Source organism: Hippopotamus amphibius, chromosome 2 (genome assembly GCF_030028045.1).
Source record: "Hippopotamus amphibius kiboko isolate mHipAmp2 chromosome 2, mHipAmp2.hap2, whole genome shotgun sequence".
Lineage (NCBI taxonomy): Eukaryota > Metazoa > Chordata > Mammalia > Artiodactyla > Hippopotamidae > Hippopotamus > Hippopotamus amphibius.
The window spans coordinates 128,125,546-128,147,062 of NC_080187.1; the positions used below are offsets into that span (position 1 = coordinate 128,125,546).

The 21,517-nt window shown below is 51.9% G+C and overlaps 1 protein-coding gene across 5 annotated transcripts; it reads right to left on the reverse strand.

Annotated features, from left to right (window-relative positions):
- Nucleotides 1-6,470: 6,470 nt before the first annotated feature.
- CARD19 (caspase recruitment domain family member 19) lies at nucleotides 6,471-21,215 on the reverse strand. 5 transcript variants are annotated; one of them, XM_057725229.1, is made up of 7 exons: nucleotides 20,917-21,215; nucleotides 11,133-11,187; nucleotides 10,271-10,408; nucleotides 8,630-8,783; nucleotides 7,344-7,403; nucleotides 7,024-7,095; nucleotides 6,471-6,736 (listed from the first exon to the last, which is right to left on the reverse strand). In XM_057725229.1, the coding sequence occupies exons 1-7, from the start codon at nucleotides 21,066-21,068 to the stop codon at nucleotides 6,621-6,623; spliced, it is 747 nt and encodes a 248-aa protein (XP_057581212.1). In that variant the 5' UTR covers nucleotides 21,069-21,215; the 3' UTR covers nucleotides 6,471-6,620. The 5 variants fall into 5 exon arrangements, with proteins under 5 accessions (XP_057581212.1, XP_057581215.1, XP_057581213.1 ...); XM_057725232.1 differs by lacking the exon at nucleotides 11,133-11,187 and having other exon boundaries at nucleotides 10,271-10,413; XM_057725230.1 differs by lacking the exon at nucleotides 7,344-7,403.
- Nucleotides 21,216-21,517: the final 302 nt, after the last annotated feature.

Genomic DNA, 21,517 nt, shown 5'->3' on the forward strand with positions numbered 1-21,517 from the left:
CTGTGGTGTGGGCTGGCTGGCAGCCAGAACAGAGGGATGCCAGCCTGTGTGGACCACGGACATGGCCAGCAGAAGGCCTAGTTCCTCCTTTGGCCAGGACAGGAAGTTTGCCCGGATGTGGCCGGAGAGTGTAAGCTCCAGATGGCTGGACCGAGTGCCAAGTCTCCAAGTCAGGCTGGCCTCCACGGGTGCTAGGGGCATTGGGGACAGGACATGACAGAGGGTGGGTCTGTGCATCCCAGCCCCCTACAGCCCCTGCCCTAGCTACTCCCCCCGAAGGGGACACATGACAGCCCCCCACCTCCCCATCCACCAGCACCCAGGCTCGTGCCTCGACAGTTCCGGTCCCCTGCCCCTCACTCCAGATGCATTCCTGTCTTAGGGCCTTGGCACGTGCTGCTGCTCTCTAGGGTCCTCCCCACTGGCCCCCCCGATCACTTCTGATCACTGTCATGGTGGGCTACTTGGCTAGCGTCGCTGCTCACAGTGTCCCCCTGGGGCCCGTGTGTGAGCCCTGACTACCCCTGCACCATCTGGCCCAAGACCAGGACTGCTTCCTGAGAAGGAGGGTTCTGCCTACCATCTCCCAAAAGGCTGGGGGTTCTCTGCCTGAGCTGGGGGAGGAGGTGGACCCCTACTCATACCTGCACTTCTCTTTGATCTGACATGGCTCTCCCACCGGATGCAACCGCCCACAGCCTGTGTCCCCAGCACTGTGTCTAACATGCAGTAGGTATTTAGTAAACACCTGCAACAGAATCCCTCCTCCTCGAGTTCTGAGCCCTGTGCGTGTGTCACAGCGGCCAAGGGACAGACAGAGAACCAAGGCCCACAGAGCTGGTCAGAGCCAAGCCAGACTCAGGCGGGTGTGACAACCCTTGGAGAATCCTCCAAGATCCCAACATCCACTGCTTGCTAACTATCCCCTCTGCCCTGCTGTATGGCTGCCCCACCCAGGGACCCCGCTCTGCCCTCCCTGGGGATGGCAGAGACCCTGAGAGTGAGCGAGGGGTTTTAAGGAGTAAGAAGCAAGGAAACGTACATGCCGAGTTGGGGGACTTCGCAGAGGGACACACACAGGGATGTCAAAAGTGGGGGAGCCCTCAAGGCTTATGCTCCAAGACCCAGGACCAGGAGGGTGCCCTGTGGAACGACAGCCCGTGGTGCACGAACCCTGAGGCCACGTGAGCTGGGGCTGAACTTGAAGGAGTGTGGTGGTCAGTGCTGGGGAGGGGCAGTCATGCAGAGCTTGGAATTGAGGCAGCTGAGTGAGATGGGAGGATTGTGTGCTTAACCTTCTTACTGTAAAAGAGAGATGATGACTGATGGATGGATGACAAATAGATGATAGGTTGATGGACAGATGGATAGATAGATGATAGATAGATAGATGATAGATAGATATAGATAGATGATAGATATAGATGATAGAGATAGATGATAGATGATAGATTGATTGATAGATATATAGATAGATACATAGATAGATGATAGCTAGCTAGATAGCTAGATGATGAGAGAGAGACAGAGAGATGATAGACAGATGGGGTAGGGATAGATGAGTCATCCCCAGGTCACCCCTGGCAGAGTCACCCGATGAGGAAGTAGCTCTGTGCCAGTGGAGCCCACACAGGACCCCTCTGTTCCTTCCAGGAACCCTTGTTCTTGTCTCCTCGTCTTTCAGGCCCCCCACGTGTCTGAGGACACCACAGTTTATTCCTGCCTGGCTCAAACCCTGCGTGTCTTCTAGATCTGGTTCACTCTACAGGTTCTCCTTCCCTGAGTCCCCATCCCCACTGTCCACCCTTCAAGGCCCTGGCCCACTGGACCTGAGCAGGGGAAGGACAGGGTGAGTCGGGGGCTCTGAGGAAGGTAGGCCGGAATGGGAGGGGGGCCAGCAGACTGAGAAGGTGGACTTTTGCTGCAGGATTTGGTCATTCTTCCTTCCCACACCTGCCACACCGACCTAACCATTTCCCTCCCTTCTTAGGTACCCTCTCTCCCAACTGCCTTTGAGTTTAATTCCTATTTTCTCACCACATTACTTTTAAAAATCAAGGACCTGAATGTTCTAACATTTTTCTTCCCTTTCTCTCGAGTATTTATTTCAAGGGAAACTAAGCTAACTAAGGGGCTGGATATGTGTGTGGCCCAGGGAAGAGGCCCATGGCAGCAGTGCCCCCCAGGCCCTGGCTCAGTCCTCAGCGCCCTCAGAGGGGAGATGGGGCTCCAGTCCTGCCTTCAGGTGGGATAAGAATTGAGGCCCCAGCCGTTACCTGGCCAGAGCCGAGGAAGGGCCCCTGCTCCATGCTCCCAAACCCCCACCCAGTCTACAAGATTGGGGTCCCAGGACCGATCCAGCAGGGACCTGACCCAGGGTTTGGTCAGGCCTGGGGTTTGTGCAGAGGTTTGGGGGGCGCAGGGTGGGCAGTATCCTCTCTGAGATAGTCCACAGAGCACTGACCTGGCAGGAATGGATATACCAAGCCCCGAATCCAACAGCGTCAGCACCCCTACCCAGACCCTGTGCCCTCTCCCTGCGGTGTGCAAATTGCAGTTGCATTTCTGGCTCCATAAACCCCAGCCTGTGACCCACCCAGCCTGAAACCACAGCACTGATGGCAAGAGCATTTAGGGCCCTAACTCCCTGAATCACAAGACCAGTACTCTTCACACACACACCTCCTTCTTCACAGACGCACTTCTCCAGAGTGCCCCCATCACTTCCCTCCCTTCAATCCTCCCCGATCCTCCCTCACTCCCCTCCCTACACATGGGAGCTCTTCCCCACCTCAGGCAGACTGGAGATGCTGGGACAGTTATCCCAGCACTGTGGTAGCCAGGATGAGGAACTACTCTTTTCTTACTGGAGTTTGGGGGGTGCTTTCCTGATGGAGGTGGCATTTTACCAGAGACCTAGGTTGAGTAGATGGCAGGGGGCGGGTGGTTAGTAAAGAGTGTTCTGGCCAAGGGAATAGCACGTGTGAAGGTGCAGAGGCATAGGTCGTGGACAGTCCCAGTTGTTGAGGCATGGAGGCAGGGACGAGGGACAGAGGCTGAGGGCCTGAGTGCCAGCAGGGGAGACTGTGGCCCATGGTGTCTTTCACGCCCAGATGGACTTAATTCATTCCAGGTCATGGTCACTGAGTGACCACGTGGTGGGCAGGACATGGCCTTATGGGGGGAGGTGCTGTGCCTAGACACGGATGCCCCACTGTTCCACCTGCCTCAGTCCCAACCTAAGAGTGGAGGCACCGAGTGGCTGCGACCAGCAGGGGCAGGCAGATGGGAGAGCGGCCTGGCGGGTGGTCTGGGCTGTCGTTGCAGACTTCAGCTGCAGGCACGAAGTCGGGGCACAGTCAGGGATCCACAGAGGGGTCCGAGAACAGTCTGAGGTCGGGGGCTGCTTTGGACCTCCAGGGCAAGGCTTTGGTGAGTCATGGATGGAAGGAGAAAGTCAGCAGCAACAAGAAGCGACCCAGCTTCAGCCAAGGGAATAGGTGCCCCAGACTACCACAGCTCACCAGACGGGTCCTGAGACCTGGGACAGGCACTGACTGCCCCTCGCTCAGGGCATGGAACCCTGCCACGGGGCCTCACAGGTCTCAGGCAGTGGACAGTACCAGGGCCTTCCCCGCCACAGGCCTGCAGGGCCCACCTGTCTCTGGGATGCTGTCTCAGTCCCGGACTGCTATAATAAAGGACCACAGACTGGGTGGCGTATAAACATTTATTTCAAGAGGTTGGAGGTCTAAGATCAAGGCACTGGTTTATTCGGTGTCTGCACCCTTCACACAGGGGCCTCGTTTACTTTTACCCGCATGTGTCTATCACCTCCAGTCAGAAGTCTGTCACCTTCTAGAGAAGTGCCCTTTACCTAGTTGTGTCTGTCACTTTACTGGGCACGTGTCACTTTTACCGAAGCTTGTCTGTCAGAGAGCAGGACGAGCATTAAGAATAGCCCAGGCATCTGCCCGGGTAGCAATTTACCCTGGGAATCAGGATCTTGTCTGCTCACAACGGGTGGAGGGGCTGCAGACCGGACAGGATGTGCTGGGCTGGGCCTCAGGGGTCTGCTGACCTCGAGAACCTCTGCTACCTTCTGAGCTCGGAGTCCAAAGCAGGAGCAAGGACTGGTCTGGCTGGCCAGGCAGGAAGGTGGCCTCCAGTCAGCCTCTGCAGCAGTAAGAGCCATGGGGAACTGTCTGCAAGAGGCCTGGAGTGCGGTGCACGTTCACAGCCCTGAGGAGGCTGCAAGGGAGTGGGCATGTTCACAGTATCCCTCACCCCGGACCCTGAGCAAGATCAAGGGGAACCTTCATGCGGGGCACAGCCACTGGGGGCTCCGTTCAGCCCACCCGGCTCAGGGTGGCACCTGTGTCCTCCCCGCTGAGCATGGGCAACTGCGCCCATTTCACCCAATGGGGGTCTGTCCCAGAGAGAAATGTGCATTTGCCTTCCAGCAAAGTGGTAAATTCATGAAGCAATTTCCAGAGAACAGCACTTTGAGCAGTGCCATCCAGCTCAGGCTATCCACGCTCAAAGAGGGGTCCCCAAGGTCGTGCCCCGTCTTACAGAGGGGTTAACTAAGGCTCAGAGTTTGGAGACACACACACCCAGGGCCAGCAGTGCAGAGCTGGATGAGCGAGCGGTGAGCCGCGGTCCCGGGCTGCAGGGCAGGCAGGAGAGCTCCTAGGTCTGGCTCTGCCTTGCCCTGGCCCTCACTTTAACGACTAGGCATGCACGAGTGGATGAGCCCACCAGCTGGCTGAACGGGGACCACAGACCACGTCTTGAAGCTGATTCCTCTGCCTCCCATTTGTTTCCTTCCCACACGCTCTGAGAGGCTGAGACCTGGGAGTGGAACCCCCCTGGGGGCCCGAGGGCCGCGTCATTCCTGGGGTCAGCCTGCGGGTACCTCCGGAAACCCCCTGTGGAAAACGCAAGCTCATGATGATTCTTGGTTAACAAACATACTTCTGTTTCCCCAAAAAGAGGCTGGAAGGGGAAGAGCTGACAGGGGGAGGCAATGGGGAGAGGAAGCCAACAGGGGCAGGCCCAGGCCAAAGCAGCCCAGGCCTCGTGCACGTGTGCACATGTCATGTACGTGCGTGTGAGCACGTGTGGGGAAGGCACTCTTGGCAGCTGTGTGGTCCTGGGCTCTGAGCTTCAGCCCCCCATCAGTAATGAGGGTGGCGACAGGGCTCCACAGAGAAGACAGGTGCCACGCAGCCAGAGCCAGCAGGAGGGCAGTGGGGGGACCTGGCTCACAGGGCCCCCAGAGCCAAAGGCAGAGCACCAGGCCCTCTTGTGTCCACAGGGGACACTTCCAGGACAAGATCCTGAGCCTGAGGCCAGCAGGTGAGACAGATGGGTACAAACACACTGGTCAAGGGGACAGGCCCATGTCCCCAAGACAAATACAGAGGGGCTCAGCTTTGAGGAGGACAAGAGGCTGGGTGTGGCCAAACCTCAGGCCGCTGGCGGAGGGCGTGAAGAGCCAGAGCCCAAGATCTCAGATGGCACAATTACATTTCTCATCTCTAAAAGTTCTCAAAGGTTCTGTGGACTCTTTTTTTCTGCCTCAACCTCCCTTCTGCCTACAATCAGAGATGAGACTTTGTGTTCATTTCTAGGCTCTGACCATATTTGTGCCCAATGAACCCTCCCATACCCGCCAAGCCCAGGTCATTGCCCCCCAAGAAGGAGGAGCTCCATTTCCAGGACAGTGGTCTGAGGGGCCTCAAGGGGCCCAGGATCTGAGGGTTGGCTCTGGTGACTGCACAGAGACAAGAGCGCTGACAGAGCGGGGGTATCTCCTTGGGACACATCACAGGAAGGGAATGAAGATGGTGGTCGAGCCCCTCATGTGCTGGTCCCCCTTTCCTGGCTGAGTGATCTCTCCTTTCAGGCTTAGCTTCTTCATTAGGAAATCAGAGATCTCAGTGCCCACCTCCTGGGGCTGCTGGGAGGAATCAAATTAACACACGCGTGCACTAGGGTCTCACAAGGCATTTGGCTGGCGCCCCTCAGTGGCCCAGGGCTCAGGGAACAGAGTGGCCCAGGGGGCCCCGCCCATCCTCGGGCCCTGGGGCTGAGGGCCGGGGAGGGAGGGGAGATGGGCAGGGGCAGGTGTGGGGACCAACGACACCCCAGCCAGGGGACGGCAGCAGGGGTTCGAGGTAGGGAGTTCTGGAGAGAAGCAGTGGAGGGGGCCAGGGAAGGAGGGAAAGGGAACACACGGCCGCGGGGTATCTGGAGGTAGACACTGGGGGACAGCAGGGGTCATCTGGGGCAGGTGGTCCACATGGAGGGGTGAGGCCCAGGCCCCCAGCGGTCCGGGAAGGTGGTCTGAGCAGGACCTGGGTCTTGGGTTGGACTTGGGAAGCCGAGAGCCCGGAGGGTCAAGCCCCAGCTAGAGATGCTGTCGTGTCTTGAGTTGGAATCATCTAGAAAACACTACCGAGAGATGGAAGGAGACTCAAGCATTTAATACTGTTGAGCACCTTTGTACAGTGAAGGTAAAGTGCTTGTTACAGAAATCATAAACAGCAAGAAATAAACAGAAAAGGAGAAAGCCCCCGGGCAGCAAGCAGCCAGGCAGGCGGGGCTGGCGCCGGTCAAAGCGCCCCCAGGTCATCTGTGAGGAAGGCCAGCAGGAAGCGGCTGACGTGCCGGTCCACGATGACAGGGGAGAAGCCCAGGACACGCCGAGCCCCTGGCAGCACCTTGGGGTCTGGAAGACAAGGGGGTCTCAGAACCCACTGAGAAGGCGCCTTCTCTCGGCCTCACGGCATCGCCAGCCCCACACCTGAGTGATGTGGGGGCCCCATGCCGAGGGGGCCTGCTTGGCACTGGCTCCCCACACAGGACCTCGACAAGGTCAGCATGGCAGGAAAGGGATGCAGGCCACGGCGCTGGGCCACAAGGGGGTGGCCTCAGGCGCGGGCCTCCGTCCATCCGACAGGGCCCTGCCCCAGGTCTGGAGAGGACTGGGCCGAGGCGCGGCCAGGCAGCACCCACCTGGAGGGCAGCAGTAGATGAGGAGGGCCAGCCCCGTGGCCAGGCCGAGGCAGGTCAGGAAGGCCATGGGTCCTGGAGAGAGAGGCACGTGAGTGGCTCCCCGAGCCCTGGAGGGCGGGCAGGGGTCCAGAGGCCTCGAGGGACAGGCTCGCACCATGTGCAGGGGTCAGCCAGGCAGGGACACCCCCAACGAGGACCCTGAGGGGGTCTGTCTAACAGGAAGCTAGGAAAGGAGCCCGACCGGGAACGGAGAAGCCCCCGAGGCAGAGATGGAGCCCGGGGCGGTGGGGACAGAGAGAAGAGGCGTGGGAGGCGGTTACCCCTGTCACTGAGCTCACGGCCTGCGGTGCCCGAGTCTAGCTCTGTGCAATCTGAGTTCTCTGGAAACAAAATCACAGGGCACAGTTAGTCGTGGGTGGGCTGGAGAGTAAGGTGGTCGCCCCGCCCTCAGGAAACCAAGGGAGCTGCCTTGGCCCTCCCCCGACCACCCAGGCCTCTCAGGTGGCGTGGGCGCTGAGCCCTCCAGCCTGTGTCTGAGGGGAGTCAGCGCCAGGGAGGGAGCCCTGCGCAGTTTGGGGTCTTCTCCTTTTGTCCACTTCATGGGACCTTGAGGACCACGGTGGTGGGCGAGGGGGGTGGATTTCCCTGTTCCCTGGCAACCACACGGCACCACGCAGCGCAAACACCTGCTTGTCCAAAGTCTGATGATGCTGATTTGAGGGCACGGCGCTCCCTCTCTTTCCCCAGACCTCCCTGGGGCTCCCTAACCAGCCAGCTGCCAGGGAGCCCTGAGGGCACTCTAGAAGGTACTTGACCCCAGGCAGGCCTGTGTGGTCCTGACAGCTGTGGTGACAGAACCGTCCCATGCTGGAACTCAGGGCCCAGTCCTGCCAGCCTGTCCTTGGGGCCAGAGATGTCAGCCTCAGGTCCAGCTGAGTGGCCTGAGGTGAGTCACCTCTTCCCTCATGGCCTCCAGGCTCTCATCTGAGGACTGAGGGACAGTAGCCAGTCCTCCTGGGGACCTGGGTGCAGAGGCCTCAGGACTGAGCTGCCATCCCCACCTGTTCCTCCCTTGTACCCATCCTGACAGCTCAGAGGGACCCTCAGGACTCACAAGACTCCAGGGCCCCGAGGCTGGACCCTCTAAACCAAAACACAGGTGTCTTGGACCAGCCATCTGTGCCAGAAGCTGTTCTACAGAAACACCCATGCCGTGAGGATCTACCTGGGCGAGAGTGGACACAACCTCCGTCATGGAGGTCAGTTCACTCAAGGCTGCTACAGCACAGAGCCGTGAGCTAGTTCTGATCAGAAGTGTAAGGATTCCCAGGTTCATGAGATCACAGAGGGAAGGGCAGAGCTGCACGCACAAGATGCTACCTTTTGTGTAAAAACTGGTACAAGAAAAAGGGAGACAGAGGGACAGAGAGATGGAGACAGAGACATGAGAGACAGAGACAGGGAGATGTGGAGACAGAGCTCTCGGTATTGTCTGAAGTACTCTCTCTACTCTCTGAGGGCCACAGAAGATGCAACCAGAGGGCAGTCTCTGGCGAAGGGCTGAGCAAGGAGATGCTGTGACCTGGGGACTGGGACACACACTTACGCAGGGCATGCCGGCTGGGAAGGCAGCTGTGCAGGGGCTGGGCGTGGATGTACAGGGCCCGGTAGAACTCCTGGCAGTCCCGCTCACCGCTCCGCTGCAGGTGGCCCAAGAGGTCACAGAGACGCACTCGCAGAGATACCTTGGGGTTACGGAACTGGAGGAGGAAAGTGCACAAGACAAGGTCAGGCTGCAGTTCTCCCGGCTCAGCCCCCAGCCCCAGCTTCCTCAATGGCTGTGATACCACCTTGGTGCTTGGAACACCCAAGGGGAGGCAGCAGTTGCTACCACAGCCTCATCCACTCCCATGTGGCACCCAAGACTGCTGCATGGCCACTAATCCTTGTACTCCCACTGGAGGCTGGGACAGGTCACCAAGAAAGATGGCAGTGACATTATTTCCAGTGTGGAAACTTAGTGCCTTGTCGACTTGGTTTTCCCATTTGCAGAAAGGGAATAATAAACCCACACGGTAGGGTCATCATAGGGAATCACTGAGGTAACGGCATAAGTGATAACTTCCAGGAATTAACAGTCTGCAGGAATAAATGTGATTCAAGTTTTAGAAAAGGGTTAAGGAGAAGAAAAGGTGCTTCTCTGATGTGGTGGGCTGAAAAATATGTGGTTGTAAAGGTCAATGCACAGGGTACTCGGCATCAACCCCCAGAACCTGGAGGCTATGGGCCTGTGCTGCCACCTGGTGGCGGTGTACCATTCTACAAGGAACTAGAGTCAAACCACAAAAGTACAGAGACTGCAAAGCAAAGGTGGGTGTGCAGCAGAAGCCATGGGTACCTACGAGGAAAGGAACGGTGGGGTTGTGTGTGTGGAGGAGTTTCCTTTTCCTCATGTAAATATCTGAAGCTTTTCAAATTGTTTTTTACAATGAAGATGTATTAGACCTTTAATTACAAGATACAAATTTGAGACCCTACTTTTTAACTCACTGTAATACTTTTATAACTTAAGAAGCATCTGTAGCAGGGTCCAATAGCAGGGTCCGCGTGGATTCTAGCTCTGTCGAGGATCAATCTCACCTGTCCCCAGGAGAGGGCCCAACCCTCCAGATAGCCCCGCATGTGGCACTGTTACCCTGTGCCAAGGCAGGAAGCTCAGCTCCAAGAGAAGGGCTTGCTCAGTCACCCAGATTGGAGGCAGGTCCTGCACCCCAAAGCCCCAGCTGGTCTCTGGCACCCACTCCCAGCCCCATGGGGGAGCCAGAGAAGTGGCTGGGGTAGGCAAGGAGCACCCACTCTCACCCAGTGTCCCCGAAAAGGATAGGCCAGATTACACCCAAAATGTCTGCCCACTTTGAACTTCCGGAAGATGCAGAGTGAAGAGCCCTATGGCACTGGGTAGGGCCTGTGTGGCATCCCTGCTCCCCTTCCACCCCGGCACTCCCACTCCCCTCTAGGTCTGTCTGATGTTGTGGCATGCTGTCACGTGTCTCCCGTGACCCTCCCAGCACTTCTGGAGGTGGACAGAAGGCCTTATGACATATAAAGAGATTAAGGCTCAAAGAGCTGATGTTCTGCACCCAAGGGCACCCTGAGAAGACAGGCTTTCCCCTCCAAGCTGTCCTGCCCCCGCTTCTCCCAGCCCCGAGAGGAAGGGATGGGAAAGCAGCCTCAGGCTCCTTGGCACCTTTTCCGCATCCTTGTTGCTGAGGATCTGGGGGTAGTATCGGTTCAGCTGGAGGATAATCCTGTCCACCTGCTGCTCACTCAGGCGCCCGAGGCTTGTGAGGAAAGGCGTGTCCTGGACCAGGCGGTCACAGTAGGTCTGCTCTGAAACAGATGCAAACACAGAGGGCATGAACCAGCCATGGCAGGGACCCCTTGCAGCAAGGTCCCTGTGCCCACCAAGAGGTGTACCAGCTGTAAGCACCTGGGCAACTGCTGACGTCCCAGCTCATGCACAGCCCAGAGTTCCCCCATGTCATGCTGACCCCCTTGCCAGAAAGTAGAGTGGGCGGGTGCAGTGATAAAGGTACAGAGTGCTCAAAAGCAGAACAGAGCCTCTGGCTCCTCTCTTTTATGCCTGAGAGCTAACTGCAAAAAAACTCAGAAGGGCGAAGAATCTGCTGTCTGTGGGGCCCCTCAGTGCCCTCTGGAAAGAGCCAGGCCCGGGGAAGGGCATGGGCAGCCTGGAGAAGGTTCAACCCCAAAGCTCCTACAGTTGCTGTTGTCATGGCGACAGGAGACACAGACAGGAGCACAGAGTTTGAAGTGGCCTGTGCTGGCACGGTGTATCTGCAAGGCCTTGAGAAGCTGCCACTAACAGCAGACCAACATGCCTGCTGCCCAGGAGGCTGGGGAATGCCTTTTGTTTTTTCTTTCAGAATCACCATTAAAGCATCACTGTTGCACTATCTTTCCCATTAAGAATGTCCCTTAGAATGACAAGCCTTTCAAGGCAAGGGGTCAGGAGAGGTTGGTGGGCAGCTGGCAAAGAATCCAAGTCCCTGAAGCACCAGCTGCCTGAACATGTGCACCGCCTTACCTACCTGTGGCAGTTTGTCCTGTTTCCTGGTGGACCCAGGGGATGGGGGGCAGGCAGAGCTGTACAGGAGGAGAGTTTCTATATGTGACTGAAGTTAAGCTGGTATCAATTCAAATTAGATAGCTGTAACTTTAGGATGTTATATATAATCCTTATGGTAACCACAAAGAAAATGTCCATAGAATATACACAAAAGATCAAAATGTGTTACTACAGAAAATCAACACAAAAGAAGAAATGGAAGACAAAAAAGCTATAAGACATACAGAAAACAAACAGCAAAAAGGCAGAAACAAGTTATCCCTCATCAGTAATTACTTTAAATGTAAATGGATTAAACTCTCTAATCAAAGACATAGATTAGCAAAATGGATTTGTGATATTGTGATTTATAATAAGAAATATATATTTGGTCTTTGTCCCAATTCCTGGCACACAGTTCCTAAAACCCAAGGAATTTCCTAAGTGATGAGAGCCATGAAGGTGAAAGGATATCTTTTGTTACTCATAACAAGCTCCTTTCAACCTCATCTGACTTTGTATTCATGAGGAGATCTTGGGAAAGCCCCTAAATAACCACAGGGTAGGAGCTGATTGCAGGTGGAGACAACCATGTAATTAGAGGGGTGGAACTTTCAGCCCTCCCCATCTCCCTTTCCCCTGCAATGTCTGGGGAGGGAGAGGGGCTCGAGGTTGAATCAATCCTCAACAGCCAACGATTTAATTAATCAGGCCTACCTAAAGAAGCCTCCATAACCCCCCCCCCCCCAAAACGGGGTTTTGAGCACTTCCAAGTTACTGAACATGTGAAGGTGCTGACAGGGAGAGGCATGGGGCTTCCACGCTTCGCTTCTCACATTTTGCCCTATGTATCTTTTCCATCCAGATGTTCATGTGTATCCTTGAAATATCCTTTGTAACAAACAGGCAATAGTAAATGTTTTCCTGAGTTCTGTGAACTGTTCTAGCAAATGATCAAACTAGAGGAGAGGATGGTGGGAACTCTGATTTATAGCCAGTCAGTCAGAAGCACAGGTGACAACCTTGTCTTGTGATTGGTGTCTCAAGTGGGGGCAACCTTGGGGGACTGAGCCTAAAGTTAACCTATGGGATCTGACACTATCTCTGGATAGATGGTGTCAGAATTGAGTTAAATTATAGAACACTCAGTTGGTGTCCACCAAAGAACTGGAAAATTGCTTGGTAGGGGAAAAACCCACACATTTGGTAACAAGAATTGTCAAAAGTATTGAGAAATATGAGTGTGTGTGTATGTAAGAGTACTAGAGAGACAGAATTTTTTCCTCTCAGGATTGAAAAAACATGATTTAACTATACGCTATCGTCAAAAGACTCACTTTACATCTAAAGACAGAAACAGGCTGAAGGTGAAAGAATGGAAAAAGATATTCCATGCAAATAGTAACCAAAAGAGAACTAACATGACTATATTAATATGAGAAAAAATAGACTTCAAGTCAAAAGCTGTTATGAGACAAAGTATATTATATATTAACAAAGGGATCAATCACCAAGAAGTTATAACATATATACACCAAATATCAGAGCCCCAAAACATATGAAGCAAACATTGGCAGAACTGAAGGGAGAAATAGAAAGCTTTATGATAACAGCTGAAGACTTCAACAGACTACTTTCAGTAATGAAATAATCAGACAGAAGATCAATAAGGCAACAGAGGATGTAAACAGCCCCATAAACTGATGATGCCTAACAGACAAAGACACAACACTCCACCCAACAACAGCAGAATACACATTCTTCTCAAGTGCACAAGGAACATTATCCAAAATAGACCACAAAACATGTTTAACCACAAAATAAGTCAATATATTTTAAAGGGTTGAAATAATAAAAGGATCTTTTCTGATCACATGCAATAAAGCTAGAAATCAATAACAGTAGGAAAACTGGAAAATTCACAGTTATGTGGAAATTAAATAACAAATGCATTAAAGAGGAAATTACAAGGGAAATCAGAAAATACCTTGAGAAAAATGAAAATAAAAATAGAGCATACCAAAATTTCAGGGATGCAGTGAAAGTAAGACTGAGAGGAAACTTTATAGCTGTAAATGCACACACTACAACAGTAGAAAGATAGCAAATCAATAACCTATCGTTACATCTTAAGGAACTAGAAAAAGAAAAGCAAACTAAACCCAAAGCTCGTAAAAGGACGGAAATGATAAAGATTAGAGCGAGGATAAATGAAATAGAAAAACAAGAGAAAAACAGAAAAATGAAACCAAAAGTTGGTCCTTGAGAAACATCAACAAAATTGGCAGACCTTTAGCTAGATTAACAAAGAAAGAGAGGCGATTCAAATCACTAACATCAGAAATATTACTATGAATTTTACAGAAATAATAAGGATTATAAAAGAATACTGTGGATATTTATACCAATACATTGGATGACCTAGATAAAATGGACAAATTCCTAAAAAACACACAATCTACCAAAGCTGAATCATGAAGAAACAGAAAATGTGAATGGACCTATAACTAGTAAGGAGATTCAATCAGTAATCAAAATGGTCTCAACAAATAAAAGCCCAGAATCAGATGGCTTCACTGGTGAATTCTACCAAACATTTAAAGAACTAATACCAATCCCTCTCAAACTCTAAAAATAGAGATACCATATGATCCTGCAATCCTACTCCTGGGCATATATCCGGAGAAAACTCTAATTTGCAACCCAATGTTAATTGCAGCACTATTTACAAAAGCCAAGACATGGAAGCAACCTAAATGTCCATCAACAGATGAATGAATAAGGAAGATGTAGTATATATATACACAATTCAGCCACAAAAAAGAATAAAATAATGCCACTTGCGGCAACATGGTTGGACCTAGAAATTATCACGTTAAGTGAAGTAAGTCAGCAAGAGAAAGACAAATACCATAGGATATCACACTTACATGTGGAATCTAAAAAAAAAATGACACAAATGAGCTCATTTACAAAATGGAAATAGACTCACGGACATAGAAAACAAACTTATGGTTACCAAAGAGGATGGTGGGGAAAAATTAGGAGTCTGGGATTAACATATATGCACTACTATATATAAAATATATAAATGACAAGGACCCACTACCTAGCACAGGGAACCATACTCAATATCTTGTAATAAATCATGGAAAAGTATCTGAAAAAGCATATATATATACACATATGAATCACTTTGCAGTACACTTGAAACTAACACACACTGTAAATTAACTGTATGTCAATTAAAAAACGTTAAAAAAGAATAAAATACTTAGAAATAAATTTAACCAAGGAGGTGGAAGACTTGTACACTGAATATATAAAACGTTGCTGAAAGAAATTTTAAAAGACAAATAAATGGAAAGACATCCTGTTACAGGGAAGAGCTGAAGCAGATTCCATGTTAGATCTGTTCGTTTTATATTAACCTCTGTACTCTATTGCTTTTGCTACAAGTTTAGAATGTTGCTTTATAGTCTGAAATATACAGGGTAGCCCCTTCTCCAACCTCTGACCTTAGGTGTAACACTTTTCCATTGATTAAAGTTGCAGAACAGAGAGTAATATTTGTCTTGTTGGAGGTTTGCAGGAGCATCCTGACCTGACCTATGTGGACAGCTGCAAGAACAAAGGGTTCTGGCAACAACCAACAACACCCCCTCCCCTTTTTAGTATAAAAGAAGCCTGAATTCTAACTTAGGCAAGATGGTCTTTTGACAGACACAAGTCTGCCATCTTCTCAGTCTGCCGTGTTTCCCAGTAAAGTTGTATCCCTTGCCTCAATACCTCATCTCCAATTCATTGGCCTGTCGTGCGGCGAGCAGAGCGAGCTTGGACTTGGTAACAACCCCATGTTCACGAGTTGGAAGACTTAATATTGTGAGGATGACAATACTACCCAAAATGACCTAGGAAGTCAATGTAATCCCTATCCAAATCCCAATAAATGTTTTTTGTTTTTCATCCTAAAATTCATATGGAGTCTCAAGGGACTTATAACCAAAACAATCCTGAAAAAGAAGAACAAAGGTGGATGACACATTTCCTGATCTTAAACCTTACTACAAAGCTACAGGAATCAGAACTGTGGTACTGACATAAGGACAGGCATACAGACCAATGTAACAGACTAGCAAGTCAAGAAATAAACCCTGGGCTTCCTAGGTGGCGCAGTGGTTGAGAATCCGCCTGCTAATGCAGGGGACACGGGTTCGATCCCTGATCCAGGAAGATCCCACATGCCGCAGAGCAAGTAAGCGTGTGCACCACAACTCTTGAGCCCATGTGCTGCAACTACTGAAGCCCACGCGCCTAGAGCCCGTACTCCGCAACAAGAGAAGCCACGGCAATGAGGAGCTTGCACACCACAACGAAGAGTAGCCCCCACTCACCACAACTAAAAAGAAAGCCCACACACAGCAACGACGACCCAACACAGCCAATAAATAAGTAAATAAATAAATAAATAAATTTATAAAAAAAAAAGAAATAAACCCTATTTTGAGTGGGGAAAGAAGAGTGAAAAGACAACCCACAGAATGGGAGAAAATATTTGCAGAGCATATTTGATTAGGGATTAATATATAGAGAGAGAGAATATAAAAAGAACTCCTACAACTCAACAACAACAAACAATCCTATAAAATAACCAATACAAAAATGAGTAAAAGACTTGAATAGGTATTTCCCCAAAGAAGATGTACAAATGACTACTAAGCACATGAAAAGATGCTCAACATCACTAGTCATTAGGGAAATGCAAATCAAACTACACAGAGATACCACTTCATACTCATTAGGGTAAAATAAATGCATAGAGAGAGAGGGAATATGAATATGAGGATGAGGAGAAATGAACTCTCAATGCATTACTGGTGGGCATATAACATGGGGCAGCCACTATGGAAAACAGTATGGCTGTTCCTCAAAAAGTTAAACAAATACTTCAGCAATTTCATTCCTGGGTATACACTCAAAAGAACTGAAAGCAGAGACTCAAGCAGATACGTGCACATCATGTTCAGAGCAGCATAATTCACAAAAGCCAAAAGGTAAAAAGAATCCAAGTGTGCATGGACAGATGAATAGACAAAATGTGGTATACATACAATGGAATATTATACAACCATTAAAAGGAACTGAATTCTAATACATGGATTCAACAACATGGATGGACCATGAAAATATTATACGAAGTAAAATAAGTCAGACACAAACGGACGCACGTTGTATGATTCCACTTACATGAACTATCTAGAATAAACAAATTCTAAAGACAGAAAGCAGAATAGTGATTACCAGGAGCTGGGGGTAGGGAAGAAAGGGAAGTTGTTGTTTAATGGGAACAGAGTTTCTCTTTGGGATGATGAAAAAGCTCTGTAAATGCACAGTGGTGACAGTTTCACAACATCACGGATGTATTTAATGCCACTGAAATGGTTAAGATGGTAAATTTTATGTTCTGTACATTTTACCACACATACATATAAAGGTGAATGGATAATACATTAAACTGTGGCTCAGTTTAATAAGTTACCGTGGATGATAATTCAGTGACTAAAAGACCTATGAAGTCACAAAAATACATGGAGGAAACAAATGCATTCTGCTAAAGGTTAAAGAAGACAATTTGAAAAGGCCATATACTATATGATTCCCAAGTATATCATATTCCAGGAAATTCAAAACTACGAGAGAGTAAAAAGATCAGTGGTTGCCCAGGGTTAGGGAAGAGGGAGGGACAAACAGGTGGAGCACAGACGATTTCTAGCCCAGTAAAACCACTTGTATGGTACTACCGTGGTGGACACAGGACAGCATGAATTTTTCAAAACTCATACCAAGGAATGAACCGTCGTATTAACTATGGACTTTAGTTAGTAATAACTAAAGTTATCAATATTATGTCGATATTGGTTCATTAAGTGCAATAAACCTACCGCAAGAACTCAAGATATTAATAACAGAGGAAACGGGGTGGGGGAACCCTCTGTGCTAGCTGCTCATTTTTCTATAAACTAAAAATGCTCTAAAAATAAAATCTACCAATTAAAAAAGAAATCCTATTTGGAAATTCCATTGCTGAATTTTAAAGGAAAAAAAGAGTCACAGCAGACGAATTCTTGGATTGGGTGGGGTTCCCTGGAAAGGAGCATGAAGAAACTTTCTGGAGTGATGGAAAGGTTCTGTCTTGATTAGGCCTGGGCTGGCTGTTTCATGGGTGCATACATTTGTCAAAACTTATGGAGTTATTCACTAAAAATGAGAGCATTTGTAAGTAAATACCATCTCAATAAAGTTGATTTTAAAAAAAATAGGGTCATTGAGTTGGAACAAGTAGGGCCTCCTCCCTCATTTCTTCCATGGGCCCAACTCAACAGACTGTTTGGCTTCCTCAGCTCTCTCTCCTGATGCTACCTCCTCCTAGACGGTCTCTTTCCCCCAGAATACAAACTTCTAACTTCTGATTCTCCCAGCCTCTGAAAATCAACCTTGAAGATGGACTTGTCAGCAGCTCCAACATGGTGAAGAAGCCAGGGACAGTGATGCAAAGACCTGCCACCACCACACGGCAGGACCCTCCCAGCCACCTGGCTTCAGCACCTGCAGCCTCTCTGATTAAAGAGCTAAGAATATTGGCCATAGTTCATGGAGTGTGACCTATGCTTGGGTATTCTGTGGGCTCTGTGCGTAAAGATAATCGTCATTCTTCCATCAGCTCCGCTACACAGCATGACTACCACCCCCATTTTCAGAAGGAGAAACTGAGGCACAGCGAGTAGACTTATCTAAGACCTGCCTAAGGCCTCAACCAGCCGTGGAGTGATGGAGGTCAGGACCCAGGCACAGTGTTAGGGCCAACTCCTGACATCTAAATTTTCTGCCTCTCTAATCAACATACTAATTAACTATGCAATTAGATGCATCACGTCTGCTCCCTGCCAAGCCATGGGCTGTCTTGCCCAGTGCAGCCGGTGTGTGCACCTGTGCGCACACCTGTGTGCAGGGCCGGCACCCGCTAAGCACTCACTAAAGAGTCTGGGAATTAATGGATGTAGGTCCAAGGCTCAAGGGCGAGGGCTGTCAGTGGATGGTGGCCAGCATTCTGCGGTGGCTCCTCCTACCCTGCAGGCTGCTAGCCAGGTGGGGCTTGCATTGCCTGGAGCTGTGAGTCACTTGGCACCATGGCATAGCCTGGGGGCTGAAGCTCCGGGCTCTGCTGTGTGCTGTGCTTCCTGTGGTCGTTGTGAGCTGTGCACACAAACCACACCCAAGCGGCCACTCAGAGGCATGAAACAGAACAAGAAAGGAAACCACTTTGGTCCCAAGTGCAGATAAACAGTCCCGGAGTTTTTACAGGACAAAGGAAGAGCAATGCTCTGGCAGAAAACTCACCAGACCTTCGCCAGCAAGCTCTGCTAAGCCCCACCTTCCCCATCATCTTGCCCTGCTGGCACCACAACCGTGGACCCCTCAACCTGTTAGCCTGGCCTGTTAGAGGCCCTGGGGGAGCTGGCCTCACAGGCCTTCACCAGGCCTCCCAGGGCCTTGAGCCATCCCTGCACAGCAACCCCCAACTGCAGCGTACTGCTGGGATTCCCACCCTTGGGACAAGAATAACTGTCCCTGTGGTTTCCATCTGGCTAACTCAGGCTCACTGTCCTCCCCTGCAAGAGACCTTCCTGAGTTCCCCTGCCCCCCACCCCCCGCCAACCAAAGTCCAGATGCTTGGACCTCAACCTCCCCTCCCAAACTGAATCTCCAAGAATCCCCTCCTGTCCCAGTACCCAACCTGGCCTCAGGCACGGAGTTGAGATGGTACACTCCCTGGCAAACCACAAGGCAGGGACTGGTTCTGCAGCAACAGCAATTGCTGCAGCGACAACTGGAAAGTGCTGGCCCTGTGCAGACACATCAGGCCCCACATACTCACTCTGCAACCCTTTGTAGAGGCCCCAGAACCAATACAAGGCAGGTCCCTGTTGGTGCATGGAGACCGTGAGCCAGGAACTTGGGGCCTGCAGCCTTGAAGGCCTGCCCGTTTCACCCTCCCAGGCCTGTGCTCTCTGGGCCCCAGTTCCCCATCCCCAAAATGAAGGGCTCTGAGGGAAGAGGTCTCTAGAGGCCCAGGCGACAGAGATGACAGGGAGAAAGGGGATTGGTAAGCCTGAGCAGGGTCTAGTCCTAGCTCTGCCACTGACTGCCCTAGCGGTCTGAGGCATCTGCCCAACCTCAGTCTTTGTTTCCTCATCCACACAGAGAGATATTCCACACTTCCCCATATAGCAGTTCTGAATGGGAAGCACCTGATGCAGGGCCAGGTGCACAGTAGGTACAATAGGCCCTGACAACGTGGGGGTGGGGGGCGCAGACCCCTGAGCAGTTGCAAATCCATACATTACTTTACAGGCAGCCCTCCATGTCCATAATTTTGCATCTGAGGATTCAGCCAACCTCTGATCATGTAGCCTTATAGTACATATGTATCGAACAAAATCCACACATAAATGGACCCTCACATTTGAAACCTCAGTTCAAAGGGTCAACTGTACACAGAAACAAGCAGCCACAAATAGAAAGGACTCAGAGAGATGACAGGGGAGTGCGTCACAGCTGGGATCTCTTCTGGTTTAGGCTGGGACACTGGTGTCCTGGAAATCACCAGGTTCCTGACCATGAAATCCTATTTGCGTGCAGGACTCAGGCTGGGACTCCAGTGAGTGCTGGGGAAAGAACAGGGACTTCTGGGACCTCTCTGACCCAGTGGGCCACCCCTAGGTAACGTCTACCTTATGAAGCAGAAGAGTGGCACCCTTGAAATAAGGTATGGTTTCTGGGAGCCACCACACTCCCTGACCATGCCATCATGGGCTCTGTCACCAGCCTGCCTCTCTCGTGGAACTTCTCCTACAGGGGAAGGTCCACAGAGAAGGGTCACCCTGGCTCAGTTAGGGTCAGGAATGTGATGGGTGGGTCCCTGTGTCAGAGAGGCCCTTGGGGGATGGCTGGGCTGCAGACCGCATTCTGGGAAAAGAAGATGGGGGGGCTGGGGCAGTTCAGTACGGGTCACGAAGCCTTGGGGGACCAAGTCTGTGTCCACGATTCCCCTGGGCCTGTCCCTGGGCAAGGGGTGCAGCCTGGGAGGCACCACAGAGTTCCACAGGTACCATGCACTGCCGAGGTACGCTCCACCTGTTGTGCATTCTCGGGTGACTGTGAGGATGGCGTGTCTACAGCTCCTGATAGAAGCACAGTAGAACCCCAGAGAGTACTCCTGGCAGCATTTTTACTTTGACCTCCCATTGTCAGGCCACATCCCCACCCCTGCATCTATCTCCCCACCTGCAGACAGGCATTGGACCCTGCCCTCCCGAAGCCACCCAAGACCTGGCCCCCTCCCACTAGAACCTTCCGAGGCCCGACCTGGCCTCGCCCCCCAGAACCCTCCAAGGAGCGGCCCCCAGAGCTCAGCAACCTCTAGGGCATGGCGTGGCCTTGCCCACCAGAACTCTCCAGGGCTTGTGCACGGCCCCCGCCCCCAAGAACCCTCCAGGTCCCGGCCTGGCCTCGCCCCTCAAGAGCACGGCCCCGGGCCGCGCGCCGTTCTGCCGTCGTCCCGTCGACAGGGCACGCAGCCACGGGCAAGGTCACTCGCCGCGGCGCCGAGGGGCCCCCGATGTGGCACGGGGACACCCGGACCCTATGGGCCTCTGTGGCCGCATGCCCGTCCCTGTAGGGCAGGCACGACCCCAGACCGCGCTCACCTGTCATGGTGGCGGCACGCCGTGCACCCAGCTGGCCCGGCCCGTCCCCCTGCCGCCGTCAGTCCGTTTGGTCGTCCGTCCGCTGCCCGCCGGCCCCGGTGACCGCAGCTTGCTCCGGCCCGCTCTTTCCCGGTGGGCCCCGCCCCCGGCATCTTCCCGGCTTAGCCCTAACCCCGCCCTCACGGAGCCCGGCCCTTCACGATAGGCCCCGCCCCTGGCGTCGGCGGCGAAGCCTCGAGGGCTCTAAACCCCCAATCCCTCACTCGATCCCCGCTTCCTAATACGTGGGCTGCAGAGAAAGCCTTAGCCCCGCCCCTCACTGGGTCCGCCCTTCCAAGAGCCCGGGGCAGCGGCTCTGTCACCGCGAGAGCGCTAAACCCCGCCCTCACTGAGCCCACCTTCGCAGACATTAGCTGTGTGGCTACCACAGCCCGGAGCCCCGCCCCTCGCTGAGCCCGGTCCTCATCTGTTACTGGGCCTCCAGAAGCCTCGAGCCTCGCTCCCGCCCACAAGAGGGGCCTTCAGCTCCGCCCCTCACCGAGTTCCGCCCCCGCTGTCCAGGGCTACGTCACCCCCAGATCCCTAAGGCCGCCCTTTTCCA